This window comes from Astatotilapia calliptera, chromosome 15 (genome assembly GCF_964374335.1).
Source record: "Astatotilapia calliptera chromosome 15, fAstCal68.1, whole genome shotgun sequence".
Taxonomy (NCBI): Eukaryota; Metazoa; Chordata; class Actinopteri; order Cichliformes; family Cichlidae; genus Astatotilapia; species Astatotilapia calliptera.
In genome coordinates, this window is record NC_137436.1 from 40,253,242 (window position 1) to 40,280,341 (window position 27,100).

The 27,100-nt window shown below is 40.5% G+C and overlaps 2 protein-coding genes across 3 annotated transcripts; one reads left to right on the top strand and one right to left on the bottom strand.

The window, feature by feature from the left end:
* The first annotated feature begins 5,919 nt into the window (after nt 1–5,919).
* LOC113007136 (vitellogenin-1-like) lies at nt 5,920–18,771 on the top strand. The gene is made up of 34 exons (XM_026143574.2): nt 5,920–5,959; nt 7,517–7,537; nt 7,653–7,804; nt 7,890–8,141; nt 8,219–8,380; nt 8,461–8,609; nt 8,683–8,845; nt 8,936–9,093; nt 9,174–9,339; nt 9,446–9,571; nt 9,666–9,884; nt 9,968–10,185; nt 10,277–10,374; nt 10,464–10,588; nt 10,659–10,760; nt 10,868–10,987; nt 11,080–11,269; nt 11,452–11,545; nt 13,326–13,511; nt 13,618–13,738; nt 13,816–14,020; nt 14,102–14,772; nt 14,963–15,055; nt 15,168–15,248; nt 15,322–15,525; nt 15,630–15,772; nt 15,852–15,987; nt 16,060–16,183; nt 16,260–16,440; nt 16,516–16,610; nt 16,737–16,831; nt 16,950–17,115; nt 17,210–17,371; nt 17,455–18,771. Exons 1-34 carry the CDS (start codon nt 5,920–5,922, stop codon nt 17,544–17,546), a joined length of 5,310 nt encoding a protein of 1,769 aa, XP_025999359.2. The 3' UTR covers nt 17,547–18,771.
* LOC113007137 (afadin- and alpha-actinin-binding protein) lies at nt 18,493–25,519 on the bottom strand. Of its 2 annotated transcripts, none has more exons than XM_026143576.2 (14): nt 25,387–25,519; nt 23,904–24,018; nt 23,533–23,684; nt 23,114–23,317; nt 22,811–22,921; nt 22,545–22,680; nt 22,339–22,414; nt 21,315–21,495; nt 20,966–21,122; nt 20,530–20,666; nt 20,089–20,262; nt 19,865–19,982; nt 19,516–19,663; nt 18,493–19,411 (listed from the first exon to the last, which is right to left on the bottom strand). In XM_026143576.2, exons 2-14 carry the CDS (start codon nt 23,920–23,922, stop codon nt 19,276–19,278), a joined length of 1,749 nt encoding a protein of 582 aa, XP_025999361.2. In that variant the 5' UTR covers nt 23,923–24,018; nt 25,387–25,519; the 3' UTR covers nt 18,493–19,275. The 2 variants fall into 2 exon arrangements, with proteins under 2 accessions (XP_025999361.2, XP_025999360.2); XM_026143575.2 differs by having other exon boundaries at nt 19,516–19,666.
* Between the last annotated feature and the right edge of the window lie 1,581 nt (nt 25,520–27,100).

Genomic DNA, 27,100 nt, shown 5'->3' on the forward strand with positions numbered 1-27,100 from the left:
ACCGAGACTGTCCAAGCCGGGGCTCGAACCGGCAACCTTCTGATTACAAGGTGAACTCCCAACTCTTGAGCCACGATCGCCCCAATCTAAACCCTGCAGTACATGATCTCACCCTGGGTCAACACACCTGAATCAAATGATTAGTTCATTACCAGGCCTCTGCAGAACTTCAGGACATGTTGAGGAGGTAATTTAGGCATTGAAATAGCTGTGTTGGATCAAGGACACATCTGAAACCTGCAGGACACCGGCCCTCGAGGCCTGGAATTGGACACCTGTGATCTAGCACACCATTACATGGGGAAATCTTTTGAATACAAGCACGCTGATTCACACAGGTGTGCACACAGGTGTTCACTATTCATAGACATAAACTACACCTTTATTGGCTGCTATTTCCAAGCACATTGTGCGCTGTCGGTCCTTCTTGCTACACAACAACATTCGATATTTAGTATTTACTGCTGTTTACACTTGGCTAGATTAACGTGATGGTGTTGTGTTTAGTTTGTTGCTCTGGGTTTTTTTTTTTGCTTGTTTTCTCTTCTTTTTCTGTCAACAGGTGATCCAGGAGATTTTTTTTTCTTCTTTCTCTTTTTAAGTGCCCTTTCTCACTGTCCCTCCTTTTGCTTCTTGTTCGCTCTCTTTTATTGTCTTCTCTCACTGTCCCGTTTCTCCTCTGTTTTTCTTCACCCCCCCCCCCCCCCCCCTCCTCTTTCTGTTAGGGTGAAATTGTTAAATGTTGCCATTATTGTACGTACATTTTTAAGCCTTGGTTCAAACTGTATGATCAAAGACATTCTGTTTCTGTCCTTATTTAGTGAGGATGTTTACTTCTTTCAATTTATGGCCCCGCCTGTGCTTGTGTATGGGTGACCATTAAAGGGGTTGAGGCATATACAGGGTGAGGGGAGATGACCCTTTGTGATCAGCAGGAAGTCACACAAAAACACCCACATCCACACACAGACTCACACACGTGCACACACACACACACACACACACACACACACATGCTCGTACATGCATACGCACACACTCAGTGCCTTAGTTTTATGACGCACTATAGGGGTTTTTTTTACGATGGGTGTTTTTGTAAACTGTGTTCACAGAATAAAGGCTGCAGGGGAAGCTGGGTTCTTTGGAGTGGTCTGAGACCGAGGGCAGAGGTGCTGCTCTGAGATCCTCCCCTTGCTAGCAAGTAAAAACCGGTTAAGTTGTTGTCTTGCTTTCTTCACGGGTGATAAGTCTTTGAACTAGCGGGGCCGACCCTACACTTTCTCTCTCCCTTTCCCATTCCCCAGTCATGTCTGTCCCGTCTGAATAAAATAAATAAATAATAACAAAGATCAATCAAATTGACCAATACGGCAAGGCCGTGATAACAAAGGTAAAGTAAATCTGTTGGGTATCTTTCTTGGCCTTCACACAGTAATTCTGATGGTTAAAGAACCAACCGGGACAGGCAAAAAAAGAAAAGAAAAAATAAACAAAGTGATTGTACTTTGTTCCCACTTCTGTAGTTTAGCACACAATTTGTTTGTTAGCTAAAGGTACGGTGGGTGTATTTCCCAGGCAAAAAATTTATGTTAATGCATGGCAGCCAAAGGGATAAGCAGACTGTGCAGCTGCTTAGGGCCACCATGGTTCTCCAGAAGAGAGCTTGATAGTCAGGCAGGTCACAAGACAGGTTGATGAATGATTATTTATTGTGTTTGTGTATATCAATAGTAATCACACAGTTCAGCACTCATACCCAAAAATCTATGCAAAATATTTTGATAAATCCGTCACGATCACATCTTTGAGTCCAGTAAAAACAGAAATATATGTTAGTGCAAGTTCTCTATTCTAATGATTTCAATTCAATTCAATTCAATTTTATTTATATAGCGCCAAATCACAACAAAAGTCGCCTCAAGGCGGTTCATAGATACAGAGAAAAACCCAACAATCATATGACCCCCTATGAGCAGCACTTTGGCGACAGTGGGAAGGAAAAACTCCCTTTTAACAGGAAGAAACCTCCAGCAGAACCAGGCTCAGGGAGGGGCGGGGCCATCTGCTGCGACCAGTTGGGGTGAGAGAAGGAAAACAGGATAAAGACATGCTGTGGAAGAGAGACAGAGGTTAATAACAGATATGATTCAATGCAGAGAGGTCTGTTAATACATAGTGAGTGAGAAAGGTGACTGGAAAGGAAAAACTCAGGGGGTTGGGAAGGAAGCATATCTGTAACCTGAAGGTCGCTGGTTCGATCCCTGGGCTCTCTGTCCTGGTCGTTGTGTCCTTGGGAAAGACACTTTACCCTACTTGCCTACTGGTGTTGGCCAGAGGGGCCGATGGCGCGATATGGCAGCCTGGCTTCTGTCAGTCTGCCCCAGGGCAGCTGTGGCTACAACCATAGCTGCCTCCACCAGTGTGTGAATGCAAGAGTGAATGAATAGTGGCATTGTAAAGCGCTTTGGGTGCCTTGAAAAGCGCTATATAAATCCAATCCATTATTATTATTATTATTATCATCATGGGAATCCCCCGGCAGCCTACGTCTATTGCAGCATAACTAAGGGAGGATTCAGGGTCACCTGGTCCAGCCCTAACTATATGCTTTAGCAAAAAGGAAAGTTTGAAGCCTAATCTTGAAAGTAGAGATAGTGTCTGTCTCCTGAATCCAAACTGGAAGCTGGTTCCACAGAAGAGGGGCCTGAAAACTGAAGGCTCTGCCTCCCATTCTACTTTTAAATACTCTAGGAACAACAAGTAGGCCTGCAGAGCGAGAGCGAAGTGCTCTAATAGGGTGATATGGTACTACAAGGTCATTAAGATAAGATGGGGCCTGATTATTTAAGACCTTGTATGTGAGGAGCAGCATTTTGAATTCTGGATTTAACAGGAAGCCAAAACAGGAGAAATCTGCTCTCTCTTTCTAGTCCCTGTCAGGACTCTTGCTGCAGCACTTTGGATTAGCTGAAGGCTTTTCAGGGAGTTTTTAGGACTTCCTGATAATAATGAATTACAGTCGTCCAGCCTGGAAGTAATAAATGCATGAACTAGTTTTTCAGCGTCACTCTGAGACAGGATATTTCTTTCTTTTTCTTTGTGTCCTGTCTGGCACTGTAGCAATCAGAATTATTGTCTGAAGGCCAAGAAAAATGCCCAACAGATTTACTTTCCCAAGTGGGCCTTTTGCTATACTAGTCATAGTTTATTTGATCTTTATTAGTTATTTTTATTCTAAGTTATTGTAATCAGACCAGACTGGACTCAGGGATGGGAAAGAAAAACAAGAAGAAAAGTTCAGAAGAAAGTTAACAGAAGGAGAGGGAAAGAAAAAGGAGAAAAGAGATAGAGAGAAAAGACAATGAAAATCTGCTTCATCACCTTTTTTTTCTTTCTCTTTTCCTGGATCACCTGTTGAGAAAAAAAGAAAACAAGCAGAAGAAGACTAGAGCAATAGAATAAACAACATCACGATGATATATGGGAATATGACAGTAAATACTAAATATTAAACATTATTGTGCAGCACATAAGATCAACAGAACACAGTGTGCTTTGAGGTAGGAGCCAAAAAGGGTGTAGTTTGTGGGTGTGATCACCCGTGTGCACACCTGTGAGCATCAACGCGCTTGTTTTTAAAAGGTTCCTTCATGTAATGATCTGTTAGGGTGTGGGGGGGCCACAGCCCCGTCCTCCAGGGCATGAAGCAGGTATGGAGGAGATCAAGACTCCAGACATCCAGAGGCCCCCAGAACACAAGAGACCAAGGAAGACCAACAGAGGGGCAGCTGCGCCACTGTCCCAGAAAGAGCTGAGGAGAGTCCCAGATGAGGGCTCACTCAGCAGCCGCGGAGCAGAAGCCAGGGGGAGTTGCAGTGACGTGCCCGTGAGCTCCGCCGGCAGCCAGCTGCGCCTGAGTGACCGAGCCCCAGGCCGAGAGGCCGGGGGCACCCCACCTCCAAAGGGGCCCGAGCGAGCCCCAGGCCCAGAGGCCGGAGACAGGATATTTCTAACTTTAGAGATGTTGCACAAATGGAAGAAAGCAGTCTTACATATTTGTTTAATATGTGCGTTGAAGGACATGTCCTGGTCAAAAATGACTCCAAGGTTCCTCACAGTGTTACTGGAGGCCAAGGTAATGCCATCCAGAGTAAGAATCTGCTTAGATACCATATTTCTAAGATTTTAGTACAATAACCTCAGTTTGATCTGAATTAAGAAGCAGAAAGTTAGCAGCCATCCACAATCATAATCATAACCCAGACTGCTCTGGTCTTCTGATGCTCAATTTGAACTTCAACAGCTCAGACATATACATGCATTGAGCTGCTGCCGTGGGACTGATTCGATAGTTGCATTAAAGACCATTTGAACAACGGGTGAAAGATGGGATCAGCAGCCTAATTTCCCCTAGATTAGCTATGCTGATAACAAAATTATTGAAAGTGAGATCATTATAGTTATTATTATACTTAACTTCATTGATAGGATGATATTAGGATATCAGGATTGGGATGAGAAGCTTTAAGAATTAAATTAATTTTGTCATGAATTGCAAAAAAGGCATTGTTAATAAAATGAGATGGGATTTGGAAAGTGGGCTCTTGATGAGAAGCCTGAGACACAGCCATACTTACCATGGTTAAAATATTATGTAGTATTCAGTAATGTTACACTGTCAATTTTATAGGAAGTTAGAATATAATTCATTGATACTGCAGTTGGGAAACTTGAGCTCTGTTAATCATTCTGATCATCAATCTGTTTTACAAGTCATGTGATTAGTTTTTTTGTTTTTTGGTCTCATTTGCTAGTGACAGCTACAGAGTGGGTGGGTGGGTGGGTGGGGAGGGTGGGTGGGTGGGTGGAGAGCAAGGAATGACATCCAGCATGGGCCCTGGGACTGGATCAAGCCATTAAAAACTCAAACTGGGAATAAGGGATGAGATCTGCAAGGTGAGCAAAGGGGGTGACCCCATACTTTGCATTTATAATCAGCTGAATTTGCTCAATTTTAGTCAATTAAAAGTATGATATAGTCATCTTATTGAATCTTATAGTCTTTGGTCCTGTCTAATATTTCACAACATTTCATATTTTTTAAAGGGAACATTTAGAAGCATAAGTAAAAAGCTAAATAAAACAACATGGAAACAAAGTAAATTTTACTTAAGCAACCGTCACATAAATCATAATATTTGGCAGAAAAATGGACAGAGTCAAAGCAACAAGCAGAAATTAAGCAAAAATAAATAAACGGTGTCAGAACATGACAGCAGATAAAAGCAGAGCAGGCAGATCTGCTAAAATGTCACAGCCTTCACAGTCTGACCACAACAAATAAAGTGAGCAAACAGCAATAGTCACGCTGCCCCTTTATCTGAACTTTGAAGCCACATTTGAATAATTTGATGGAGAGATGCCACAAATGTTACAACATTAAATAAATAAATAAATCAGTGGCACTGTCTTGATTTTATGAGACAAATAATATTTAAGCAAACACTTGACATGTATGTAAACAACTGAAAATGTCAGTGAAACCTTATTTTTAATGAACCTTATATAGCAAAAAGTCTTTTGGATAAAGGGAGATTAGTTATATGTCAGGAAAAAAAGTGAAAAGATAAACACATCGGCAAATACACTGCAACAAAATAAGATTGTTGTGAAAAAAAATTCTATTTTTCAGTTTTACTTTCGAATGAAACGCAATGAAAATTTCTACACATCACGTCAGGACTTAGCCTGCCATATTTGAAGAGAACAAGGGCAGGTGACCCTGACTTTTCATTCACTGATATATGAGTGCAATGATCAAATGTCCAGGGGTTTGAATCATACCTTCGTGCAATTTGTCAGCACAAATTTCCCTTTAAAAGGCTGCTTACTCTGCAGACCAGCACCACCCTGTCAGCAATGAGAGCGCTCGTGCTCGCCCTGATTCTGGCCGTTGTGGGTGAGTGATGATGTTTGTGCAAAACTTTGCTATTTTATAAATATGTTCAAAAATAATGCTGATTTCATATTTGGAGTTTTATTGATTATGCGTTGAATGGTAATGTCAGTGTAATGTAGGGTCTTTACCCAACAATAAAAAGCACCTTGAAGCAACTGTTGTTGTGATTTGGTGAAATGTAAATAACATTTGAATTGAGTTGAATGTAGGTAAAGACAAATTATAGTTATGTACTTGTTATAAATTGGTAGTGGGTTTATGCCTCTTTTAAAAAAAGGTTTTCATTTTTAGGCATATGTAACAGAAAACATGCTGCGTGTTTGTTACATATTTGGTGCTTTATGTGAATTTTAATATATACAGACCCAGCAGTTCAACTTTTCTTGTAAGCAGGGAGCTAAAACCTAGAACTAGAAATGAAAAAGCATTTTAGCTCACTTTAATAACTAAAATCAATTCAAATGATCAAGATCAGTTTAAAATGGGTCAGTTTGTCAGCTACTGTAGACTCTACTCACAAAGAACCGCTAAGTTTTGTACAGTGTGACTTTGTAATGGGGAAAATTCTAGTTTATCCTCACATTTCGATTCAGGTGTTTAGTCACTGTAGGATTTTGTATAACCTTTTGTTTCTTAGATGAAGGGTGTGTGTGTTTCAATATGACCAGGTGTAACTGCTTAGCTATGCTTAACGATGTTTCACTATGTATCTACTGACTGTTAAGGTGTAGAAGGACAAAATTCCCAAGAAGACCAGTCCAGGTGCTTCCTGGAGCATAGGTAGTGGGAAGTCTTTCCTGCCCAGCAACAGTCGGGTGGGATGAAAAATAGTTGTAACTGAAAAGATGCAGGGTTTTGTGTGTGAGGGTATAAAAGAGACCTGTGATGCCTCAAGGACAAAGCTTTCATGACTGTAGAACTGTGATGTTTGATGTGCGTTTGCTCTCCTGCATGCAGTAAATAAAGCGGCTTGACCACAGCTGACCTTGTTGCAGACTTTATTAACAGAAAATTCCACCACAACATTCAAAGACATTCAAATTTCCATTTCCAGCAAAACTTTGCATATCATTTGGTTTAGTTGCTCATCTTTACTACTTCATTATCTGAATTAAAATAGAAGTCTTATTGTACACAATTATAATGAAATTTCAGAGCAGAGTCTTTGGAGCGAACATGCAGTAATTTGCACAGTAAATATAAATCATAACATATAAACACTGCTGAAAAGCATATTCAAGCCCATTCATATGTTTTGTCATTGTTTGTGGATTCAGATTCTTTTTTTGTGTGTTTTCTTTTTTCAACAGATTTTTCTAAATCTCTTTGTGCTTTGAGTCTCTGTCTGGCTCAGTTCTGAAACATGCTTAAGAGATTTGGGGTAGAATTAGTGGTTTGTATAATCACAATGTTCGGCCTTTAACATTTACAGTGCACTGCTTTCCTTTTACCTCTGGTTTTAATTTGTAAAACAAAATGCAAACTATGTTTTCAAATGTTGTAATAGTTTCAGATTTTACTCGCTGTATTACTGATTTCTTTCTTATTTTCTTACAGCTGGTGATCTTCAACATCAAGGTAAGTTTAATACTGTGTTCATTGTGAAACAAAAACTGTAGGCCTGGTTTAGAGTTTATAGTTCATATAATTTCACAAATGAGTCATATAAATTACATTCACTGACTTCTTCCAGATCCTGTTTTTGAAGCTGGTAAAACCTACGTGTACAAGTATGAGGCGCTGCTCCTGGCGGGCCTGCTAGAGAAAGGTTCAGCGAGAGCTGGACTAAATATCAGCAGCAAAGTTAGCATCAATGCTATAGACCAGAACACATACTTCATTAAGGTAAAGATCAAAATCCTGCACAAGCTGCAGTCATTTACCTTTTACATGTATACTAATTGAATTAAACCTTACTCTTATATGAAAGCTTGAGGAACCTGAGCTCCAGGAGTATAGTGGAATTTGGCCTGAGGATCCTTTTATCCCAGCAACTGAGCTGACTTCAGCCCTCCAAGCTGAGCTCACGACTCCCATTAAGTTTGAGTATGTCAATGGTGCTGTGGGAAAAGTCTTCGCCCCTGAAACCGTCTCAACAACAGTGCTTAACATCTACAGAGGTATCCTGAATGTCTTTCAGCTCAACATCAAAAAGACACAAAATGTCTACGAGTTGCAGGAGGTTGGTGAAAGATCTTTATAAACCTGTGTGTGACAAGAAGTTGAATCTCCCTACTGAATATGTGTGCTGCTCTATAGGCTGGAACTCAGGGTGTGTGCAAGACACTTTACTCCATCACTGAGGACACAGAGGCTGAACGTGTCTATCTGAGAAAGACCAGAGATATGAACCACTGTCAAGAAAGAATAACTAAAGACATGGGGTTAGCATACACAGAGAAATGTGGAAAGTGCCAGGAGGTAGGTTTTACACATTTTATATCAGGAAACATCTGTGAAAGTGATGGGATGCATGACAAGCAACAGCTTTGTTCTTACAGGACACTAAAAACCTGAAAGGAGTTTCATCATACAGTTACATCATGAAACCACTCGATAATGGCATCCAGATCAAGGAGGCATCGGTCCATGAGCTGATCCAGTTCTCACCTTTCAGCGAGCAGCATGGAGCTGCCCATATGGAGACCAAGTATGTCCATAACAACTGTGAATACAAAAATTGATTCAAAGAACGTAAATGAACTTTTCTTTCCACATTCAAGGCAATCCTTGATGCTCCTTGAGGTTCAAACACCCCCTTATGCACCCACTACACCACCACCCCTGGCTCAGTATCCACACCGTGGAAATCTCACATATCAATTCTCCACTGAGCTTCTTCAGTTACCCATTCTGCTCCTCAATATCAGCGACATAGAGTCTCAGGTATTGTCGTAATTAAGAGATTATTGCTAAGGCATGAATTAAAAGTCTGTGCCGTGCTCGGTGATATCCTGTTTACCCCTGTGTCATTAGCTCGAGGACACTCTGAATCACCTGGTCAAACAGGCTGTAGGAAAAGTTCATGAAGATGCACCTCTGGAATTTTTGAAGTTTGTTCAACTCCTCCGTGCAGCCTCCAATGAAACTCTGGAGAACCTGTGGAGCAAACACTCAGGGAGTTCTGCCCACAGGTGATTTCACTGATTAAATGTTTAAAATATCATGTAAAGATATTTGCACAATTTGGCAAACTTCCTTTTTATTGTTTCAGAAAATGGATCATGGACGCCATTCCTGCTGTGGGAAATCCTGATGCTCTGAGATTTATCAAAGAGAAATACCTAGCAGAAACCATAACTGTGTTTGAAGCCGTTCAGGCTTTGATTACTTCGTTTCACATGGTGACAGCAACCACCGAGGCCATTGAGGTCATCGAGGTCGGTAAATCTCAACATATCTAGTGAAGTCAAGTTATTTTGTCCAGAGTAAGAAGGGACGTTTTTGTATTAACTCTGATACTCTTAACTCTGTGTGATGTTTTAGAGCCTATCAAAGGAAAGCAGCATCGCGAGAAACCCAGTTCTGCGCCAGATTGTATTCCTTGGCTACGGTACCATGATTTACAAACACTGCTATGAGAGGACTTCCTGTCCTGCTAAGCTCATACAAGTAATATAACATTGACCTTACATGCTGCCTTAGAATCACGTACACATTTAAGAATGAGAGAACGGGTGATTTACTTCCTTATTTGCTCTTGCAGCCCATTCAAGACCTTCTTGCACAGGCTCTGAAAGATGGAAACACAGAGGACATCATCCTGTTTGTGAAGGCTTTGGGAAATGCTGCGCATCCTTCTAGCCTCAAGACAATCACAAAGATGCTGCCCCTACATAGTAAATTAGGTTCATCACTGCCAGTGAGAGTTCATGCTGAAGCCATGATGGCCTTGAGGAACATCGCCAAAAAGGAGCCTAAAACGGTGAATTATCAACGCAGAGATTTCCTGATCATTCTAGTTTTGCACAAAGCTCCACACTGAGTCTGCGTTCTCTCATACATTAGGTCCAGTATTTAGCCTTTCAGCTCTACGGGGACAAGACTCTTCATGCAGAGATCCGCATGCTTGCGTGCATGGTGCTCTTTGAGACAAAACCTTCAATGAGTTTGGTGTCAGCTGTTGTTCATATTGTGAAGACAGATACAAATTTGCAAGTAGCAAGCTTCACCTACTCCCACATGAAGTCCCTGACTTGGAGCACCAGCGTTATTTATGCCTCAGTGTAAGAGTGCTTTCTAATCCTTCGTCACAATCGGATAAATCTCTGTGATTTGATCCATCCTGCAGTGAGCTCTTTCATGTTATCACTGCAGTGCTGCAGCATGCAAAGCTGGCCTGAGAATGTTGGGCCCAAACCTGGACAAACTGAGCTCACGTTTCAGCAAAGCCATCCATGTCGACGTCTATAACAGTGAGAATCGCCGTGCCTGGTTTGACTAACCTGGATCTTTATTTTCGATTTAATAATGTTTAACTGCATCTCATTAAACTCTCTGTTAGGTCCCTTTATGCTTGGTGCTGCTGCGACTGCTTACTACATCAATGATGCTGCCACCATCATGCCCAAATCTATTACGTCTAGGATCAAGGCTTTCTTTGCTGGAGCTGCTGCTGACATTCTGGAGGTAAAGGAAACCGAAATCAGTCCAGATATTTAATAACTAACCTGAAAGTTACTTGTCTTTTTTTTTCTAGGTGGGAGTAAGAACTGGGGCACTACAGGAGGCTTTTCTGAAAAACCCAGCAGTTTTTGATAGTGCTGACAGGGTCACCAGGATGAAACATGTCATTAAGGCTGTAAGCAACACCATAAAGTTACAAGAACGACAGGGACATCTTATCTGCTATCTGCAAAATGAAACAGAAGACTAGTGATCAGCTGGACTGCATCTCTCTCTCTACAGCTCTCTCACTGGAAGTCTGCACCCAACAGCAAACCCCTGACTTCCATCTACGTCAAGTGTTTTGGACAAGAAGTTGCCTTTGTTGACTTTGACAAAAACTGGTTTGGCAACACCTTTAATGTACGATTTAAACAAACAACCCATCAACCTAAAGATCAGTTTAATCACGATTTTGCAAGACGCAATATTTATAAAATATTCTTCCCCTGCAGCTCATCCTTGGCAATAACGATGCTGACACGTTTGGTAGAGATGTTTTCAAGGCTCTGCAGTCTGGTCCTACTTGGCGCTTTGTTAAGCCTCTGCTGGCTAATGAGGTGAGACGTATCATGCCTACTATAGCTGGTTTCCCCATGGAGCTCGGTCTGTACACTGCTGCTGTGGCTGCTGTTCGTGGTCAAAGTGAGTGAATATTACTTAACGACCTAATATTTCCATCAACACCAAAACTTCTTTAAAAGTTTTGAGCATTTTTTTAAACTTCTTTCAAAGAAAGAAGAAGTTGCAAACTTCCTTTTAATAAATTAATGTGGAAATATCATAACAATGTGCAGAAAAGTAACTTTTCTCTTCTGTTTTCTTAGTCAAAGTCACGACAACTCCAGCTCTGCCAGAAGACTTTTATCTCAGATACCTTCTCAAGGCAGACATATACATTACTACCAAGGTCACACCAAGGTGGGGCAATAGCTGTCGCTACAATAGTAAATGGCTAATACTTTATAACACAGCACATAACTAAGGGTTTAATTCTACCCCTGGAATCAAGTGGGAATTTCCAAGAATTTTACCTGAAATTATTTTACCTGAATGGTTCACACCAGCATAATGAATACTGAAATGTAAAAAGGCAAAGTTAAGCTACTTGATGGTTGGAGAACCTCAAATACAGCAGGTACCTGCAGTGTGAGATGGGGAAGCTCCCCACTGAAAATGGCTTAATTTTGTGTTTGTGCCTCAGTTTCTGTAAAATACCTGAAGTTACGCACTACTTAAAATTACTTATGCATTACTCAAAACTCTTCATGTACTATTTAAAATGACTGTGAAGGTTCTCAGTCATCCAGGTCATCGTAGTCAAAGGAGCTTGCAAAGAAAAGCGTCTGGACTTCTTTAAGTTACTTGAAGACGTTTCACCTCTCATCCGAGAAGCTTCTTCAGTTCTAAGGTCAAATGGTGGAGAGTTCCCTTTTGAGATCCCTCCCCAGACGCCTTAACGCCCACTCACATCCTGGGCCATCTGACCTCAGGAATTCGCATGATAAGGTGGGGCCAGGTTTCACAGTGAACTCACCCGAAACTCTGGCTGATTGGGACCCACACCCAGTTTCACACCTTGGCTCAGGCGATTAGAGGATCATCAGGGGGTCCTTTGTCCCTCTGTGGGGGGTCACTCCCACTAGGTTTATATCTGGGACTCTCCACCATTTGACCTTAGAACTGAAGAAGCTTCTCGGATGAGAGGTGAAACGTCTTCAAGCAACTTAAAGAAGTCCAGACGCTTTTCTTTGCAAGCTCCTTTGACTATTTAAAATTACTTTCAGTGTAATTTGTGTCTCTTTTCTTGTAAAATAACCAAAGTTACACACTGCTTACTCACTTTTATTGCTACTTCTGTACTGTTTAAATTGCTTACAGTACAATTTGTCTTTTCCTGGAAACACAATACTTATAACTACTTGCATACTACTTAAAGTTACTTATCCATGAATTTCCTTGTTTTCTTAAAATTAAAAAAAATTAAGGTACAATTTGTGTCTCTTTTCCTGTAAAATACTCAAAGATACGCACTACTTGAATTTTCTTAAGCAATATTTAAAGATATTAGAATAGAATAGAATAGAATAGAATAGAATAGAATAGAATAGAATAGAATAGAATAGAATAGAATAGCCATTTATTGTCATTGTACATGTACAACAAAATTGCAGATGCTCCACACTATTTGTGCCAAAATAAAATATAAATAGTGTACAGCAGGAATATATACAATCAAGAGGGATATATACAAAAATAAGGGAAAGGCGCACGTTAGACAACAAAATAGTTGCAAACAGGTTGGAAGTAGTGCAAAGAAAAGGTCTGAATAGAGTCTGTGTGTAAGCGACCTGAGTGATGCAGGTATTTCTGTACTATTTAAAATTACTCACATTATAATTTGCATGATTTATGTCTCCATTCCTCTAAAATACCTGAAGTTACATGCAGATTAAAGGTACGTGTGCATAATGTAAAATTACTAACAGTGTAATTATTATTTTCTTGTAAAAAACTTAAATTATTACCCTTATGAGTCTACCTCTGGGTATTTGTTGGTAAATATAATTATATTGTAATTTCAGGTGTAATATAAGGAAATTCCACTTATTTCTAGGGGAATTAACCTCTTGGGCGCCGGCTGTATTATGACGTGTTACCAACAAATGTAATATAATGTTCAACTGTCCTCCTCTTCTAGTGCGGCTGTGAACACATTTGCTGTGTTCGGGATAAACACTGCCATACTCCAGGCTGTCATGGTATCAAGAGCCAAACTCTACTCCATCGCACCTGCCAAAACTGAAGTCACATTTAACATCAATGAGGGCTACTTAAACTTCACAGCTCTTCCTGTTTCAGTGCCTGAAAACATTACCGCTGTGGAGTAAGCCATGACATCTTTAATTTATTGCATATTCTTAAACATCGCTTCTGAGATGCTTTTACCTTTGCACTGATGATTACGGTTCATCCTTGCTTCTCTTTAACAGGGTTGAGACTTTTGCTGTGGTAAGAAATCCTGTTTCGGGAGAAAGTATCACTCCTGTGATCCCTGCCAACCCAAGACAGATTCTTATATCGAATAACACTTCTTCTGATGCTGCTAATGAGGTGAATTTAAAACCGTTTTAGAGATATAAAAAAATATTGTGTCTTTTTTATGTAATTTACATACTTTCTCCTCATAGTCGAGATCCGCAGAGTTCATTTCTCAACGTCAGAAAGCTGGCAGGCACATCAAATCTAAAATGGTGAAGAGTAAGAAGAAGTACTGCGCTCAGACTGTTAACGCTGGACTCAAGGCCTGTCTCAAGATTGCCACTGCTCACACGGGGGATGCTGCAGTGTATAAACTGGCTGGAAAGCACTCTGCTGTTTTTTCTGTCATACCAAGTAAGAACTTAGAAAAGTGCTTTTTCTAGTGACACAGTGCAGAAATTAGCTGCTAACCGCATTAACTGATGATGCTTTCAGTCGAAGGTGAAGCTGCTGAGAGACTGGAATTAGAGGTTCAACTTGGAAGTAAGGCTGCACAGAAGATCATCAAACACATCACCCTTAGAGAAGAAGAAATCCCCGAGGAAACACCAGTCTTAATGAAGCTCCACAAAATCCTGGCCTCTACCCAGAAGAATAGCACCATGTCCTCCTCCTCGTCATCCTCCAGTTCCAGGAGCTCTCGCCTTCCTGGCAGCTCCTCTTCCTCTAACTCCAGCTCTTCATCCCATTCTAGCAGGAAGACCATTGATGCAACTGCTCAACAAGTCCAGTTGGTGAAAAGACGTTACAGCAGCAGCAGTAGTAGTAGTAGCAGTAGTAGTAGAAGTAGTAGTAGCAGGAGTAGCAGCAGCAGTAGCAGCAGCAGTAGCAGTAGTAGTAGAAGCAGCAGAAGCATAAGTAGTAGCAGCAGAAGCAGCAGTAGTAGCAGCAGCAGTAGTAGTAGTAGTAGCAGTAGTAGAAGCAGCAGTATCAGTAGTAGTAGAAGCAGCAGCATAAGTAGAAGCAGCAGCAGCACAAGCAAAAGAAGCAGCAGCTTCAGCTTCTCCACCTCTGTCGGTACTTCCAAGTCCAGCTTTGCATCAAGCTTTGCGTCGCTCTTCAGTCTTAGTTCAAGCTCTTCTCACTACAGTGTGCACCACAGAAAGGTAAACATGCTGTATTATATTCAGACAAAGAGCCGCTTGAGCTGTCACTACTACTGTTTGAATATTTATATTGTATAAGTCAGCATTTTATTAATATTCTGTTTTCTATCTATAGTTTTAATTGATTTGAAATCTCATAGTTATCTGAGTATATGGCCACTGTGGTTGCTGACAAAATGTTTCTTCATAGCAACCTGCGAGTCATCGCCACAAATCGAAGGAGAATCACAAAGAGAAACACAAAGAGAAGCACAAGAAAAACCACAAGGGTCACAAGACTCCAGTGAGAACCCATTTACACCATGTTTGAAGTATGACAATACTGCACATTGTACAGTTTGCACAGGTGGTAACTTGTGTTGTCTTTTGCGTGGCACTATATGGCATTCTTGTAGCATCACACCTCTAAAGCCACATCATCAGAGGTTTTCAGAAGCAGAAGCAGTGGCTCAAGCTTGGACGCTATCCAACATAAGGTCAAATCCCGTCAAATCTTCTTTCCGGCGAGGGATTTTATGGATGTACTCACATGAATAGTTGTCCCCACAGAAGCGGTTCCTTGACAGTCAAGCTGCCGTGTTTGGCATGATCTTCCGTGCTGTTAAAGCTGACAAGAAGAAGCAGGGATACCAGTTCATTGCTTACATGGACAAAACCACCAGCAGACTTCAGATCATTCTAGATGACATTGTTCCTGATAACAACTGGAGGCTCTGTGCTGATGGAGCCGTGTTGAGCATGCACAAAGTCAAAGTGAGACACTGTCCGCCTTATTTTTGGATGTTGAACTAAGCATAGCACGAAAAAAACGAACCTAAACCTTTCTGCCATTTGTCATTTCGATTTGTTCTTTCTAGGCTAAAATGAACTGGGGAGCAGAATGCAACCAACATGACACCGCGATTACAGCGGAAACTGGTCTTGTCGGTCGAAACCCTGCAGCTCGGTTGAAGGTGGACTGGAATCGGTTACCGTCTGATCTCAAGCATTGTGCAAAGACGTATGAAACTTCACAGACACTGTCACGCATGTCATACAGACAATATGAAACCATCTGATATCTGTAAATTCCTTTGCAGGATGTATAAGTACATTTCTGCTCACATGCCAGCCGGCTTGATTCAGGAAAAGGACAGAAACAGCGACAAGCAGCTCTCGCTTACTGTGGCTGTAGTATCTGACAAGATCATCGACCTGATTTGGAAAACACCGAGAGTACGAACAGCAAAGTTGTTGTTTCAAAATCATATGTTTTGATTTTTCTCACAATAATTATTCTGTTTACAGAGCACTGTTCATAAGCGGGCTTTGCATCTTCCCATCACTCTGCCAAGTAACGAGATCAAAGATCTTACTCCCTTCGGTGACGTCTCTGGAAAGGTCAAGCACTTGTTAGCTGCGGCTGGCGCAGGTAATGGCTCGTGCCTGTCATTTAAACGTGGACAGGCTGTGTCCTTTTCTGACACATCATTTTTTCCCCTCCTCAGTTGAATGTAGCTTCACCGGCAATACACTGACCACATTCAACAACGAGAAATTAAAGAACGAGATGCCCTCAAACTGCTATCAGGTTCTGGCACAGGACGGCACAGACGAGCTGAAATTCATCGTTCTACTGAGGAATGATCGCACTGAACACAAGCAGATCAGTGTGAAAATTGCTCACATGTAAGATTTCATTAAAAACACGAAAGAAACTCTGGTTTTTGACAAAACTGAGTCTTTTTATTTCTTCTCGTGCAGAGACATTGACCTCTATCAGAGGAGAACCAGTGTGACTGTGGATGTGAACGGGCTGGAAATACTCACGAGCAACCTGCCCTATCATTATCCCCGAGGTTTCTATGCAGTCTAAAACCTTTGAATCGGATTTTGCAAACTACCATCAAACCTACGATCAAATTTTATCCCAGATCTTTGTGTTGAAAAAACGAGAGTAATCATGGAACCTTTTTGTCTTACAGCTGACATCCAGATCAAACAAAGTGGCGAAGGCATCTCTGTGTATGCAGCTAGCTTTGGTCTTCATGAAGTCTACTTTGACAAGAAGTCATGGAAGGTAAAAGCAAAACTGATAACTTTGGTTATGAGCTTAAAAGGAAAAACGAAAAAGACCAAGCGAGATGGAAATTCAGTTAAAATTGACGTCTGATTAATCACGTGATCCTACGATGCAGATTAAAGTTGTGGACTGGATGAAGGGGAAGACTTGTGGGCTCTGCGGAAAGGCTGACGGGGAGACCATGCAGGAGTATCGCACACCCACTGGATGGATAGCCACGACAGCAGTGAGCTTTGCTCATTCTTGGATTCTGCCAGCTGAGAACTGCAGAGACGCCACTGGTAAGACAAAGATATCTGATGTAATCATGGCAAGTCTTCTAAAGAATAATATACTGAATCTATCAGGAACCCTAAAATCCCTGCTGTGTTACAGAGTGCCGTATGAGGCATGAATCGGTGCAGCTGGAGAAGCAGGGAAACATGCAAGCTCAGAACTCCAAGTGCTACTCTGTCGACCCTGTACTGCGCTGCATGCCTGGGTGCTTCCCTGTGCGCACCACCAGCGTCACTGTTGGCTTCCACTGCCTTCCAGCTGGTGAGTCTACAAAGATTAAAAATGCAACATCGTGGAGAAAAACACGGAGTTTCTAATTATTTTTGCTCCCTTCACGTCCGCAGGTTCCAGCCCCTCCAGCGTGTATAAGAGCGTGGACCTGATGGAAACTACGGAGAGTCACCTCGCCTGCACCTGCACAGCTCAGTGTGCTTAACAACAGCACTGTCAGTCTCAGACATTACATGTATGTTTTGAATGTTATTTTAAATAAAGCGAATCTCCAGATAAACTTACTGAGCTAAAAATGAACTCTGGCGAATTTCAAAAGGAAAATCTGTACCGAATAAGACTGTTTATTACATTTATTGTAACACAGAGACAATAGAAATGAGATCATCTGTGAAATAAAGTGTGAAGCTGAACGCACCCATATAAATTCAGTAATTGCCAGTTTTCCTTCTGGCTTAAATAAGTGATCCATATTCTCCATCCACTTCCCTGCTTTCTGTGATATCATCCACATAAATGCTTCCCTTATACAGTGTGGTGACTGCAATTAATTTGCACATGCCAGATGACAAGTGTTGTGTAATTCTCCAAATTTTGGTATCGATCCAAACACTGATAGTGGGACTACTAACATATAAAGGCAGCTTATGTAGAGAAGAGCTGTGCGTTATCATTTATTAGATACATCACAATCATTTTGCAAATTCTGAACGCCTTTTAAAGACTTCTACTGTGATTTTTACTTTGCACAATAATTACTTAAGCCACTAAAACACACCTTTCAGCTTTTTGTGTAATTTGAAAGATTTTTTTGGACATGGAATGTAAATATGCCTGTTTCCAAAGAGCTTTGGGTCAACTTCTGTTGTTTAAATGTGCTTTAGGCTATGAATGAAATTGAACTTAAGAGGATAGAAACAAAGTATTGATCTGATACCAATACCAGCATTGGTGTCGAAACTATTTGGATCAATCCGTCCACCTCTACTGTTGACTTCGAATGAACTAGTGATTCAGAAACACACACATAGTGATGTCCTAAAGTCAACAGAAGTTTTGTATGCACTCAGTTTGTGCAAAGGAAGAACATTGAAACACACATTAATGAATGATGCCGTGTTTAGTATACAAAACCAAGTGTATTCTATTCATATAGATAAAGTATTTTATTTTACCTCTTAATAAACACACCCATTGAATGGCTATAATTATTGGTGCCATGGTATTCTTCTTATAGTGCATTTTGTTTTCCAGTCTCAGTCCACCACAGAGGAATGGGAACCAGGAGAGGCAGTGATGATTAAAAAAAAATCAGTGATTACTTCCCCGATAGAAGTCAAAACTATAATGAGCGTGAACATGAACATGTCATTTAACATTTGAGAGGAAAATAACGGCCACCTGTCAACACAAAGCTCCTAAAAGAAAAGTGACATTAAAGAAACAAATTGTTTCATGACAAATCATATTAACGTCACAGTGGACTAAAGTCACTATCTCCTACATAATATGTAAATTGTGCAAGATGTTACATTCTTCCTATTCAAAGCAGCAGATAAACTACCTGTTACAAACCTAACAGCAACATTTACTGGAAAAATGAGCTGTCACTCAGTCACATTCTCAGTGTTGTAAACAGAGCCGGCATACTTGATTTGATTTACCCAGTCACATATTGCATCAGCAGCATCTAAATGTAAGATATGCCAATTTATGATTTACAGTACCATAAATAAGTAAACTAACTACATACTATATGCAGTACATTAATACAGATCCAGCAAACCAGAACGTCACTCTTAACGCTCTTTCCTTCTTAAGCTGTTTAATCATTTTACAGTCCATCTGTGGGCCTTTGGCATCCACCCATCAGACGCATCAGACATAAACACTGGACATGATACGTCTGATTCAAGTGAACGGAGTTTTTGGCTTCAGATGGAGCTGTTCTTCTCCTGTGAGAGTGTGTGGTCCTCGCTGTACTCCCACTGTTGGTGCTGGACGAAAACATCTCCACAAAACGTGCCCGATTCCTCCACATGTTCCCCGTTTGTCTTTGGTTGCACTGAGCTGCAATCACATTGAGGGGAAAACTTCAAATTAAGTTCATGCAGGTACATTATGCCATGCTTATTACTAATTCAGAAACTGTGGTACACATAAAGCAACCACACCTGTTTTCTGGGATAAAGCAAAGCGTGCGACACAGGTCAGTGGTGGAAGCCGACGCGAGCGCGACACACCTGGGTGTGGGGGAGGCTGTGTCTGAAGGACATTTGATGAGCTTTTCTGGAGCCACCGTCGCAGCCGCCTCTGTTTCAGCTGCTGGGGAAAAAAGAGGCTGATTTAATGACTGCTGGAATTGATGGAAATTACTCATCACTTAAAAAGAAACTTAGTCATAAGTCTATTTGGATATATTTTCCTTTTTTCAACTCCTGTCAATACGTAACATTTTCAAACCATCTAAAGCAACTGCTGCTCTTCATTTTAGGGAAACTGATAGAAAACTGAGAGACTCACATATCAAAAAGGCACTTTTAGATTTTAACAATGGGGTTTTCTTTGAGTCTGCAAATGGACTCAAGTTTAAAAACTGGTGTTTGAGCCATGTTGCCCGATCCTCCTCAAAGGCCTTCCTCTGCAAAATGAACCCAAAAAAAGGTTTTAAAAACAGTTCAAGCATCTTACCTGTCATATGCACACAACTTTGCACAAGATGTAAACTAATATTTGTTTTTAATCACCTCGTGGCTCAGTCTGATGGCTGCCTCTGTAAAGTTCTTCCTCTCCCTCTCAAAGATCTTCCTCTGCTCCTCCAGAGTCTTCCACTCGTCCCCGAGGCGCTCCTTCTCTTGAAGCATGTAGCAATTGCTTAGCAGGGATGCGGTTTCCTCATCACATGCAGAGCTTACCTGATGCTATAGGAAAGAAAGGAACGTGGATGAATTAATCAACAATTTATTGATTATTTATAAAACAAAATGAGTTTCAACCAAAACACAAACAACAGTAAGTCAGGTGTTCATTCCAGAGTAACGTGAGAAGTAGCAGACATCTCTGATCCTGTTTTTGGTAAATGTATTTTCCTTTCACTCAACACCGATAAATATTAAAGACACTTTCTCTCTGTGTGTGCAAATTTCAGCTTTTAAACCCACACAACCTCAGGGCTAATTCACCCGTACCTGCAGGAGCTGCTGCTGTGTTTGAATAAAGTCTTTGCACTGCTGGATCTCCAGCTTTAGTCTGTCCATCTCTTCCTCCTGAGTCTCTTGTGGAACAGCATCAGTGTTTTTGCTTTCCACCATCTGAACCAAGGATGCTAAGCAAAAAGCCCAAATAAACATGTCTTATAAATACTGAATTCAACAAAAAGGAACAGTAAGTAAACATCAAACACAAAGTGACAGAGCCGCTGTATATAAAATATTCAAACCATTCATTATCTTTTGCTTCCAATCAGCTCATAACATTTCTTGATTTTAACAGACAAAAAAACATAACAGGTCCATGTGTGAATACTGACTTTTAATTCTTTGAGCAATCACAGCAGAGGTTTCAGTTAATAATTTAAACAATTATTTGAATTAGTGAGGAATCGTTGATGTCACAGTATTTTACCCTGGCTGTCCAGTCTTTCCACGTGGCTCTTAAGTCTCCTCCACTGGAGACGAATACTGTTGGTCAGTTTCTCCCGGGCATGAAAGCAATAAAGCTCTACACTTTCCTTACTGGAATCGAACACCTCTTCCTCTTCCTCTTCCTCCTCCGATGTGGCCTGGAGTGAATAAATCAAACATTTTCCAGTCTCCTGGTAGCACATCTAACAAACATTTTTGAACGACTAAGTGAAACAAAGAAGGAGGCTGATTGTTTGAAATTGCGAGGAAATGTCATCAGCGGCTTTAAAATGTGACGGAAGAGTCGCAAAAGAAAAATACAAAGTATACAAAAGGTGATCAAACACTACCTGTACGCCACTGTGTTCAGGTTTGTCGCTTTTCGCAGCTGGTTTTCTTGAACTTAGAATGGACACCATGTCTTTTTTTATCTGCTGCAACACTTTCCTCAGCTCTGCATTTTCCAGCACGAGCTCTCTGTGGCGAGCGTCATAGTCGCTCAGCAGAGTCTTATACATTTCCCCTTCATGCCTTATGAAGAGAAACACAGGTCTCTTATCAGTTAGACAGTTGCGCTCAATTTAAGAGGAAACATCCAAGATTAGTGCCAGCCATGTTTGAGGTTCATGCTGCCAAAAATGTTCATTAGAGTGACCTAGAAAACTGACAAAGGCACTAATCTGCTTCTTGTTTGAGGCTCCAAAGTATAGCGACTAACATAGAGGAGTGTCTCTGATCCAAAAAAGGTTCACCTATGTATCTAGGGTTCTCAGAGTGCCACTGGCCACCCTTACTAAGAGTTTATGCAAGCAACAAAGAAGATTGAGCAGAGGGGTCATTTCTCTAATGCCAACTTTCCACTCTCCAGTCATCTTAGTCACACAGGTCTAGACACCAGTGTCTCTAGGCGAGTGGTTATTGGAGGTTGCTGGTCAATAGGTGAACATAATCACAAAGAGGTATGCAGTGATGCACCAAAGACCACCTTATGATTAATTTGGTCACTAGCAGATAGCCGCGGTTACTGTAGCTGTCAGGCTGTCTGCAAACACTTGCCAACTACTCACCGAGTGCTAGTTAAACTGTGGAAGGTGCAACACAAACTGGAAACTGAGAATTTTGGCACTCGGAGTAAAGGTTGTGCCTCAACACTGCAACCAGTAAATTTTTAAAAATTGCAACTATTCAAGAATTAGTTGGAGAATATGCATTTTGCCCAGTCTCTAGGATCATGTGACTAAGGCAGTATCAGACTGAACCTCTATAACTTTGACACATACAATCAATCTTCACACTAACAGTTAAATGTTAGTCATTTAACTTGATTCTTTGCAGTCAAAACCCAGATTTGACATATAAAAGAAGTGAACTTACTTTGCTTCTGTCTTTTCGGTTTTCCAAAGGCTTCTCTTCCCATCAGCTCTCCCAATGTTGTTTAATACATCAATGGCTGAAGAGCCCGGAGAACAAATGTGGGAAAATAAGAAATTCTGAGACTTGAAAGGAAAGAAGTTTCACCTCTCACACACAAGACACTGAATTAACTATTGATGCAACGAATGATGTAAAGAGGATTTTACCCTGTTTCTTCTCCTTTTTGTCAACCAGCAGCTGATTCAGTCGTTCCTTCAGTTTGTTAAATTCTCTTTCCTTCCTTTTCATCTCGTGATTGTACTGGCTGGCCCGGCTTGCAATAATGTTCTGAAGCTTTTGAACCTAGGGGATTGTGAATAAAAGAAACTGTGACTTCTAATAAAATTGGCGCCCTTTCTCCTGAAACCCAAATACCAGACCATGAAAGCCAGATTGGTCTCACACTGTCTGTGGCAGCACTTAATAAAAATACCTCTTCTTTTTCATTCTTCAGACAGCTCTGCAAACTTTTTGCTTTCAGCTGCAGCTGCCGTTCTCTCTCAAGAAGTCCCGTGTTTTCTCTTTTAGAGAGTTCGAGCTGCTCCTAAAAAATAATACAATGGGCAGGAACTCAGTAAAAGACCAGAAGTGTTTTGGAGAGCTTAACAAAAGGATGCACATCACAATGTTTTTTCAGAAATAAAAGGAAGAAACAAAACTCTAATGCCAATTCACCAACAGCACGTTGCTTTACTACAGATAATGCTACCTGTGTTTTTCAGGTGAGCTAGTGTACCTTCAGATGAGTGATGGTGAGCTGCAGGTGATCGATACTGCTGCTAGATTTAAGCTGCTCCACTTCCATGCTTTCAAGGGTTCTGAGGCCCCGGCGCTGCAGCTGAATCAGGTCATACATGCAATTTAGCACAGCCACAATATTCAGCTCTGAGCTGTCGCCCGACTCTGTCCAAACTGGTGGGAGGCCAAGAGAAGATATTTCCTTTAAAGGCAGAGCAAAGGGAAAAGTGTGAAGGAGGACTGACACAAATTCTCTCTGTCTTGTGTCCCTGAAAACATTCATTCAAATAAAGATTTTCTTTAAAGGCTAATTTGTTTTAGCAGTACAAGACAAACCCAGGAGACTGCAGTCACGTACACGTTTCAATAGGGCACCTAACATCAGTAACAGCTGTGGTAATGTGCAAGGCTACCAACCTGATTGATGTGTGACAGACATTGTTGCACATTGTGCTCTGTGCAGAAGGTACTGAGCATGTAGGAGTTTCTGTGCAGCAGCAGTGATGATTGGCTAAACTGTCTCAAGGGGGATGCTCCATATTCAACAGAGCTGCTGGGACCGTCCTTGACTTGTGGAGAAAGAAAGAAGCCTGTTAAGTATTGTACATTACTCTACGCTGATTCAGTGTCTAACAATACATTTACTAGGTGTCACTAAAAATGGCTTTTATCAATCATATTTATCAATTAAGTGTTCTTTACTGCAAAGCCGAGGTCGACATTCAGAACTGAAGGTACAACACTGCACTGATATATATTCAGTGGCCTTTAAAGACGTCAAAACTCACCCAGGGAGGACTCTGGCATGTTTGCAGTGCAGACCTCAGGCTTTGTCTCTGGATCATCTACTGCATTTGCAGGATAGGCAACGTTTGCCACAGGATCCACCTACGCAGCCTGCTCCTGAAATAGACGATCAGATTAACAGCAGCGATTCAACTCGTCTGGATTACAAGGATTTGGGAGGCAGTGGTGAGAGATGGAGGCATGAAGCTAGAGAGCACGGTCTGAGGATAAGTGATTTATTCACTTATCAGTGGCAACAAGCTACACAGAAAACATCCAGCGCACTCGCAGTTACCCCACAGTGTGTTTATTTAAAACGTTTAGCTTCAAATCTAACAATGTAGCTTTTGTTATCAAACCATTGTCAGTGCAGGCTGAGTATCTAACAGGTTACGGTTTGGGACACAAGAGATCCTCTCATCACAATGTGCTTATCAGCTGATTAGACTAATCCCAGACAGACAACATGCTTGTTTGTCTGCAGGCATTCACGTTCAAAAACATGAATGAAAAAAATTATGTGAGGAAAGTATTTCCTTCTAACAAAATAAACAGTGTGCACTGACACTACTTCAAACATACAACATCCTTTTACAGCGCTTCACAAGACATCAGCTACTGTACCAGAGTGAGACCTAAAAATATTTCTCTTACTCAGACATTTTTCCCTCTTATCACCATCTGTTATGAGAAGTGTGACTTTTAGGGGACCTACCTTTGGTTTCAGTGATACTTAATCAGTCTGCAGAAACAGATGGCAAGCCTTCAGCCACAAAGCCTGAGGAGCATGGGCCCGGCTTATATAGACTACTCAACAAGTACTAACCTTTAGCTCATTAGGTCACCATTCACAAACTGAGTCCTGACAGAATGTGTTTACAGTGTAATGGTGAAATAACATAAAATAGTCACTGAAATTTTAGACCGGAGAACTTGATGGGATCACAGCAGAAACTAAACTAAGCCGCACTGTTTATGTTTACCGGGTGGAAGCTAAAGCTCTCTGTAGTAAATCTTTCCTTCATATAATAGTATAATATAATATAATTAAAAGTTCAGCTACATCCCTTTACAAAATTGGCAGCTATATTAAATTAAAAACATCTCTAAAATTATTTAAATTGGAAATGAAGATTATTGGCCGTTTGAATGAAGGATTTATTACACCATAACTGCGCAGTCGGTGTTCCTAATTATTGGAAACTCAAAAATCCCAGGTAAGTAAAGTGTCCAGTCACGCATTATTTTAGCTAACGTTAAGGTTTGCCGATGAAATTAAATAAATAAATAAAGCATAATAAAGCAAATGTTATTCGGGTTTCTCACCAGCCGTCAGCGCTAAACTAACGTTGTCCACGGAGCGCTACCACCGCAGAACAGCGAAAACAGAAGCCGGAGGGCTACCACAGCCGGACGAACAAGTTAGGTAGCCTCGACAGTTGGTGTTTTAAATGTTTACATCATGAGGAAACAAAACTCACTTGCCTTACGATACAATTTGACACGTATCTCTCCAATGCAGCTCGCACCGGACCGTCTCCTTAAGCCCCGTCGTTCCTAATGACAGTGTACGCCACCGCAAGCACTCCAAGCATAGCGCTAATTGGCCCACTCGTTGTCTAGCAACCAAACTTGGCTTATTGTGATTGGCTCTTGGCGTTTTATCTGCTTCAGCAGCAAGTGTTTATTTTATTTATTACACTTATTATAATACACAATGTTAGTGATATATATATATATATATATATATATATATATATATATATATATATATATATATATATATATATATATATATATATATATATATATATATATATATATATATTCATTATTTATTTCATTATTATTTAGTAATTTAGTGTTCAGCAATAAGAGGGAGATTTAATTATAGAAGGAGCACATTTTCGTGAATAGTGGGATTATTCTGTAATCAGATGCATTCACCATCGTACGAACAAAATTATCATATCACATTAACTTTAATGTCTATAGGAAAAGTAGAATTAATACTCCAAATTGTAGTTACAATGATCAAAACGACAAAACAGACATTCTTATATTACAAAAGCAATGTTTGGGTCAGACACTATTTTTGTAATATACCCAATCCTGATTAAGTGTTAATCCTGATTAATAACTAAATAATGATATATATGTTCATCCTATTGCCCTATCTGCATATTTGTTCTCTAAACAGCCTGCAAGGACACAGCCTTTTCACGCACTGGTTTTCTGTAGTTTTAGGAAGCAATCAGTCACTCATTGAAGTTGGGACCTAACTAAAATGCTTTTTAGTTAACTATAGTAACCTGGTGAAAAAGGCAGTTTTGTTAACTAAACTAAAACGTAAAAAAGGCTTTTAAAAATAAAATAAAATATAAAGAAAATATCTTTAGTTTTAGTACTTGTTGGTTTGGTCACCGTGTTATTACAACTAATAATGCCCAATGAGGCATTGATGCACATGTTTATTGAGACTTTGGATGTCTACAAGTCTGTGAGTCAACTGCTTTCAAAAAGTTCTGTGTTTTTATTATAACACCTGTACTGATTTTCATAAATCTGACATAAGCCCTCTAGACAAAAATAAAAGCTAATCATTTAAAAAATAATAATCAGATTTTTTTAACACAGAAACTAATTAAAAAAAAAGTCAAAATGTCAAAAAATAAATAAATAAAAATTATTGGAGAATACAAAACTATCACAACTCTTACTTCACATTAACTTTCAAATAGAAGATTCATGCACAACCTTTTCCCTGTTGTATTGAAAGAAAGAAAATGAGAGTGGCTGAATGAGAGAAGAGAGTCATATTGCAGAGTGTCTCCCCTTTGAATTTTAAATAAAGCCATTAGGATCTGATGGCAGAGAGTAGCAGCTGAGGCTCCATCTGAGTAAGACATCAATGTCAGCTCTTCAGCCCTGTCCCCCGGGACCGAGATGTTAACCACTCCCCGGTAATCATACTGCCACCACCCACATAAAAAGAGGTTTTAGGTTACCATGTGAAAAGAAGCCAGAAATGTACAAGATAATGGGAAATGAGTACAAATATCTGTTACACGCATTTATATTTGGAGTGAAGTTTCCCTGGCTTTATAAATGTGTTTTCTGGTCAGTTTCAAATATGAGAGAGGCTTATCTGTTCTTAGCATCCATTTCCCTTCAAAATACACAAAAAAACCCAAAAACA

Excerpts from the sequence above, each read along its gene's own strand:
- LOC113007137 (XM_026143575.2), bottom strand. Across the intron at positions 22,922-23,113 it reads TCACCATCACTCATCTGAAG|GAGCAGCTCGAACTCTCTAA; the intron begins GTACACTAGCTC and ends ATTATTTTTTAG. Across the intron at positions 21,123-21,314 it reads CTGAACACAGTGGCGTACAG|GCCACATCGGAGGAGGAAGA; the intron begins GTAGTGTTTGAT and ends TATTCACTCCAG.
- LOC113007136 (XM_026143574.2), top strand. The coding sequence starts at position 5,920 with ATGAGAGCGCTCGTGCTCGCCCTGATTCTGGCCGTTGTGG. Across the intron at positions 5,960-7,516 it reads CCTGATTCTGGCCGTTGTGG|CTGGTGATCTTCAACATCAA; the intron begins GTGAGTGATGAT and ends ATTTTCTTACAG. Across the intron at positions 17,116-17,209 it reads GAACTGCAGAGACGCCACTG|AGTGCCGTATGAGGCATGAA; the intron begins GTAAGACAAAGA and ends GCTGTGTTACAG.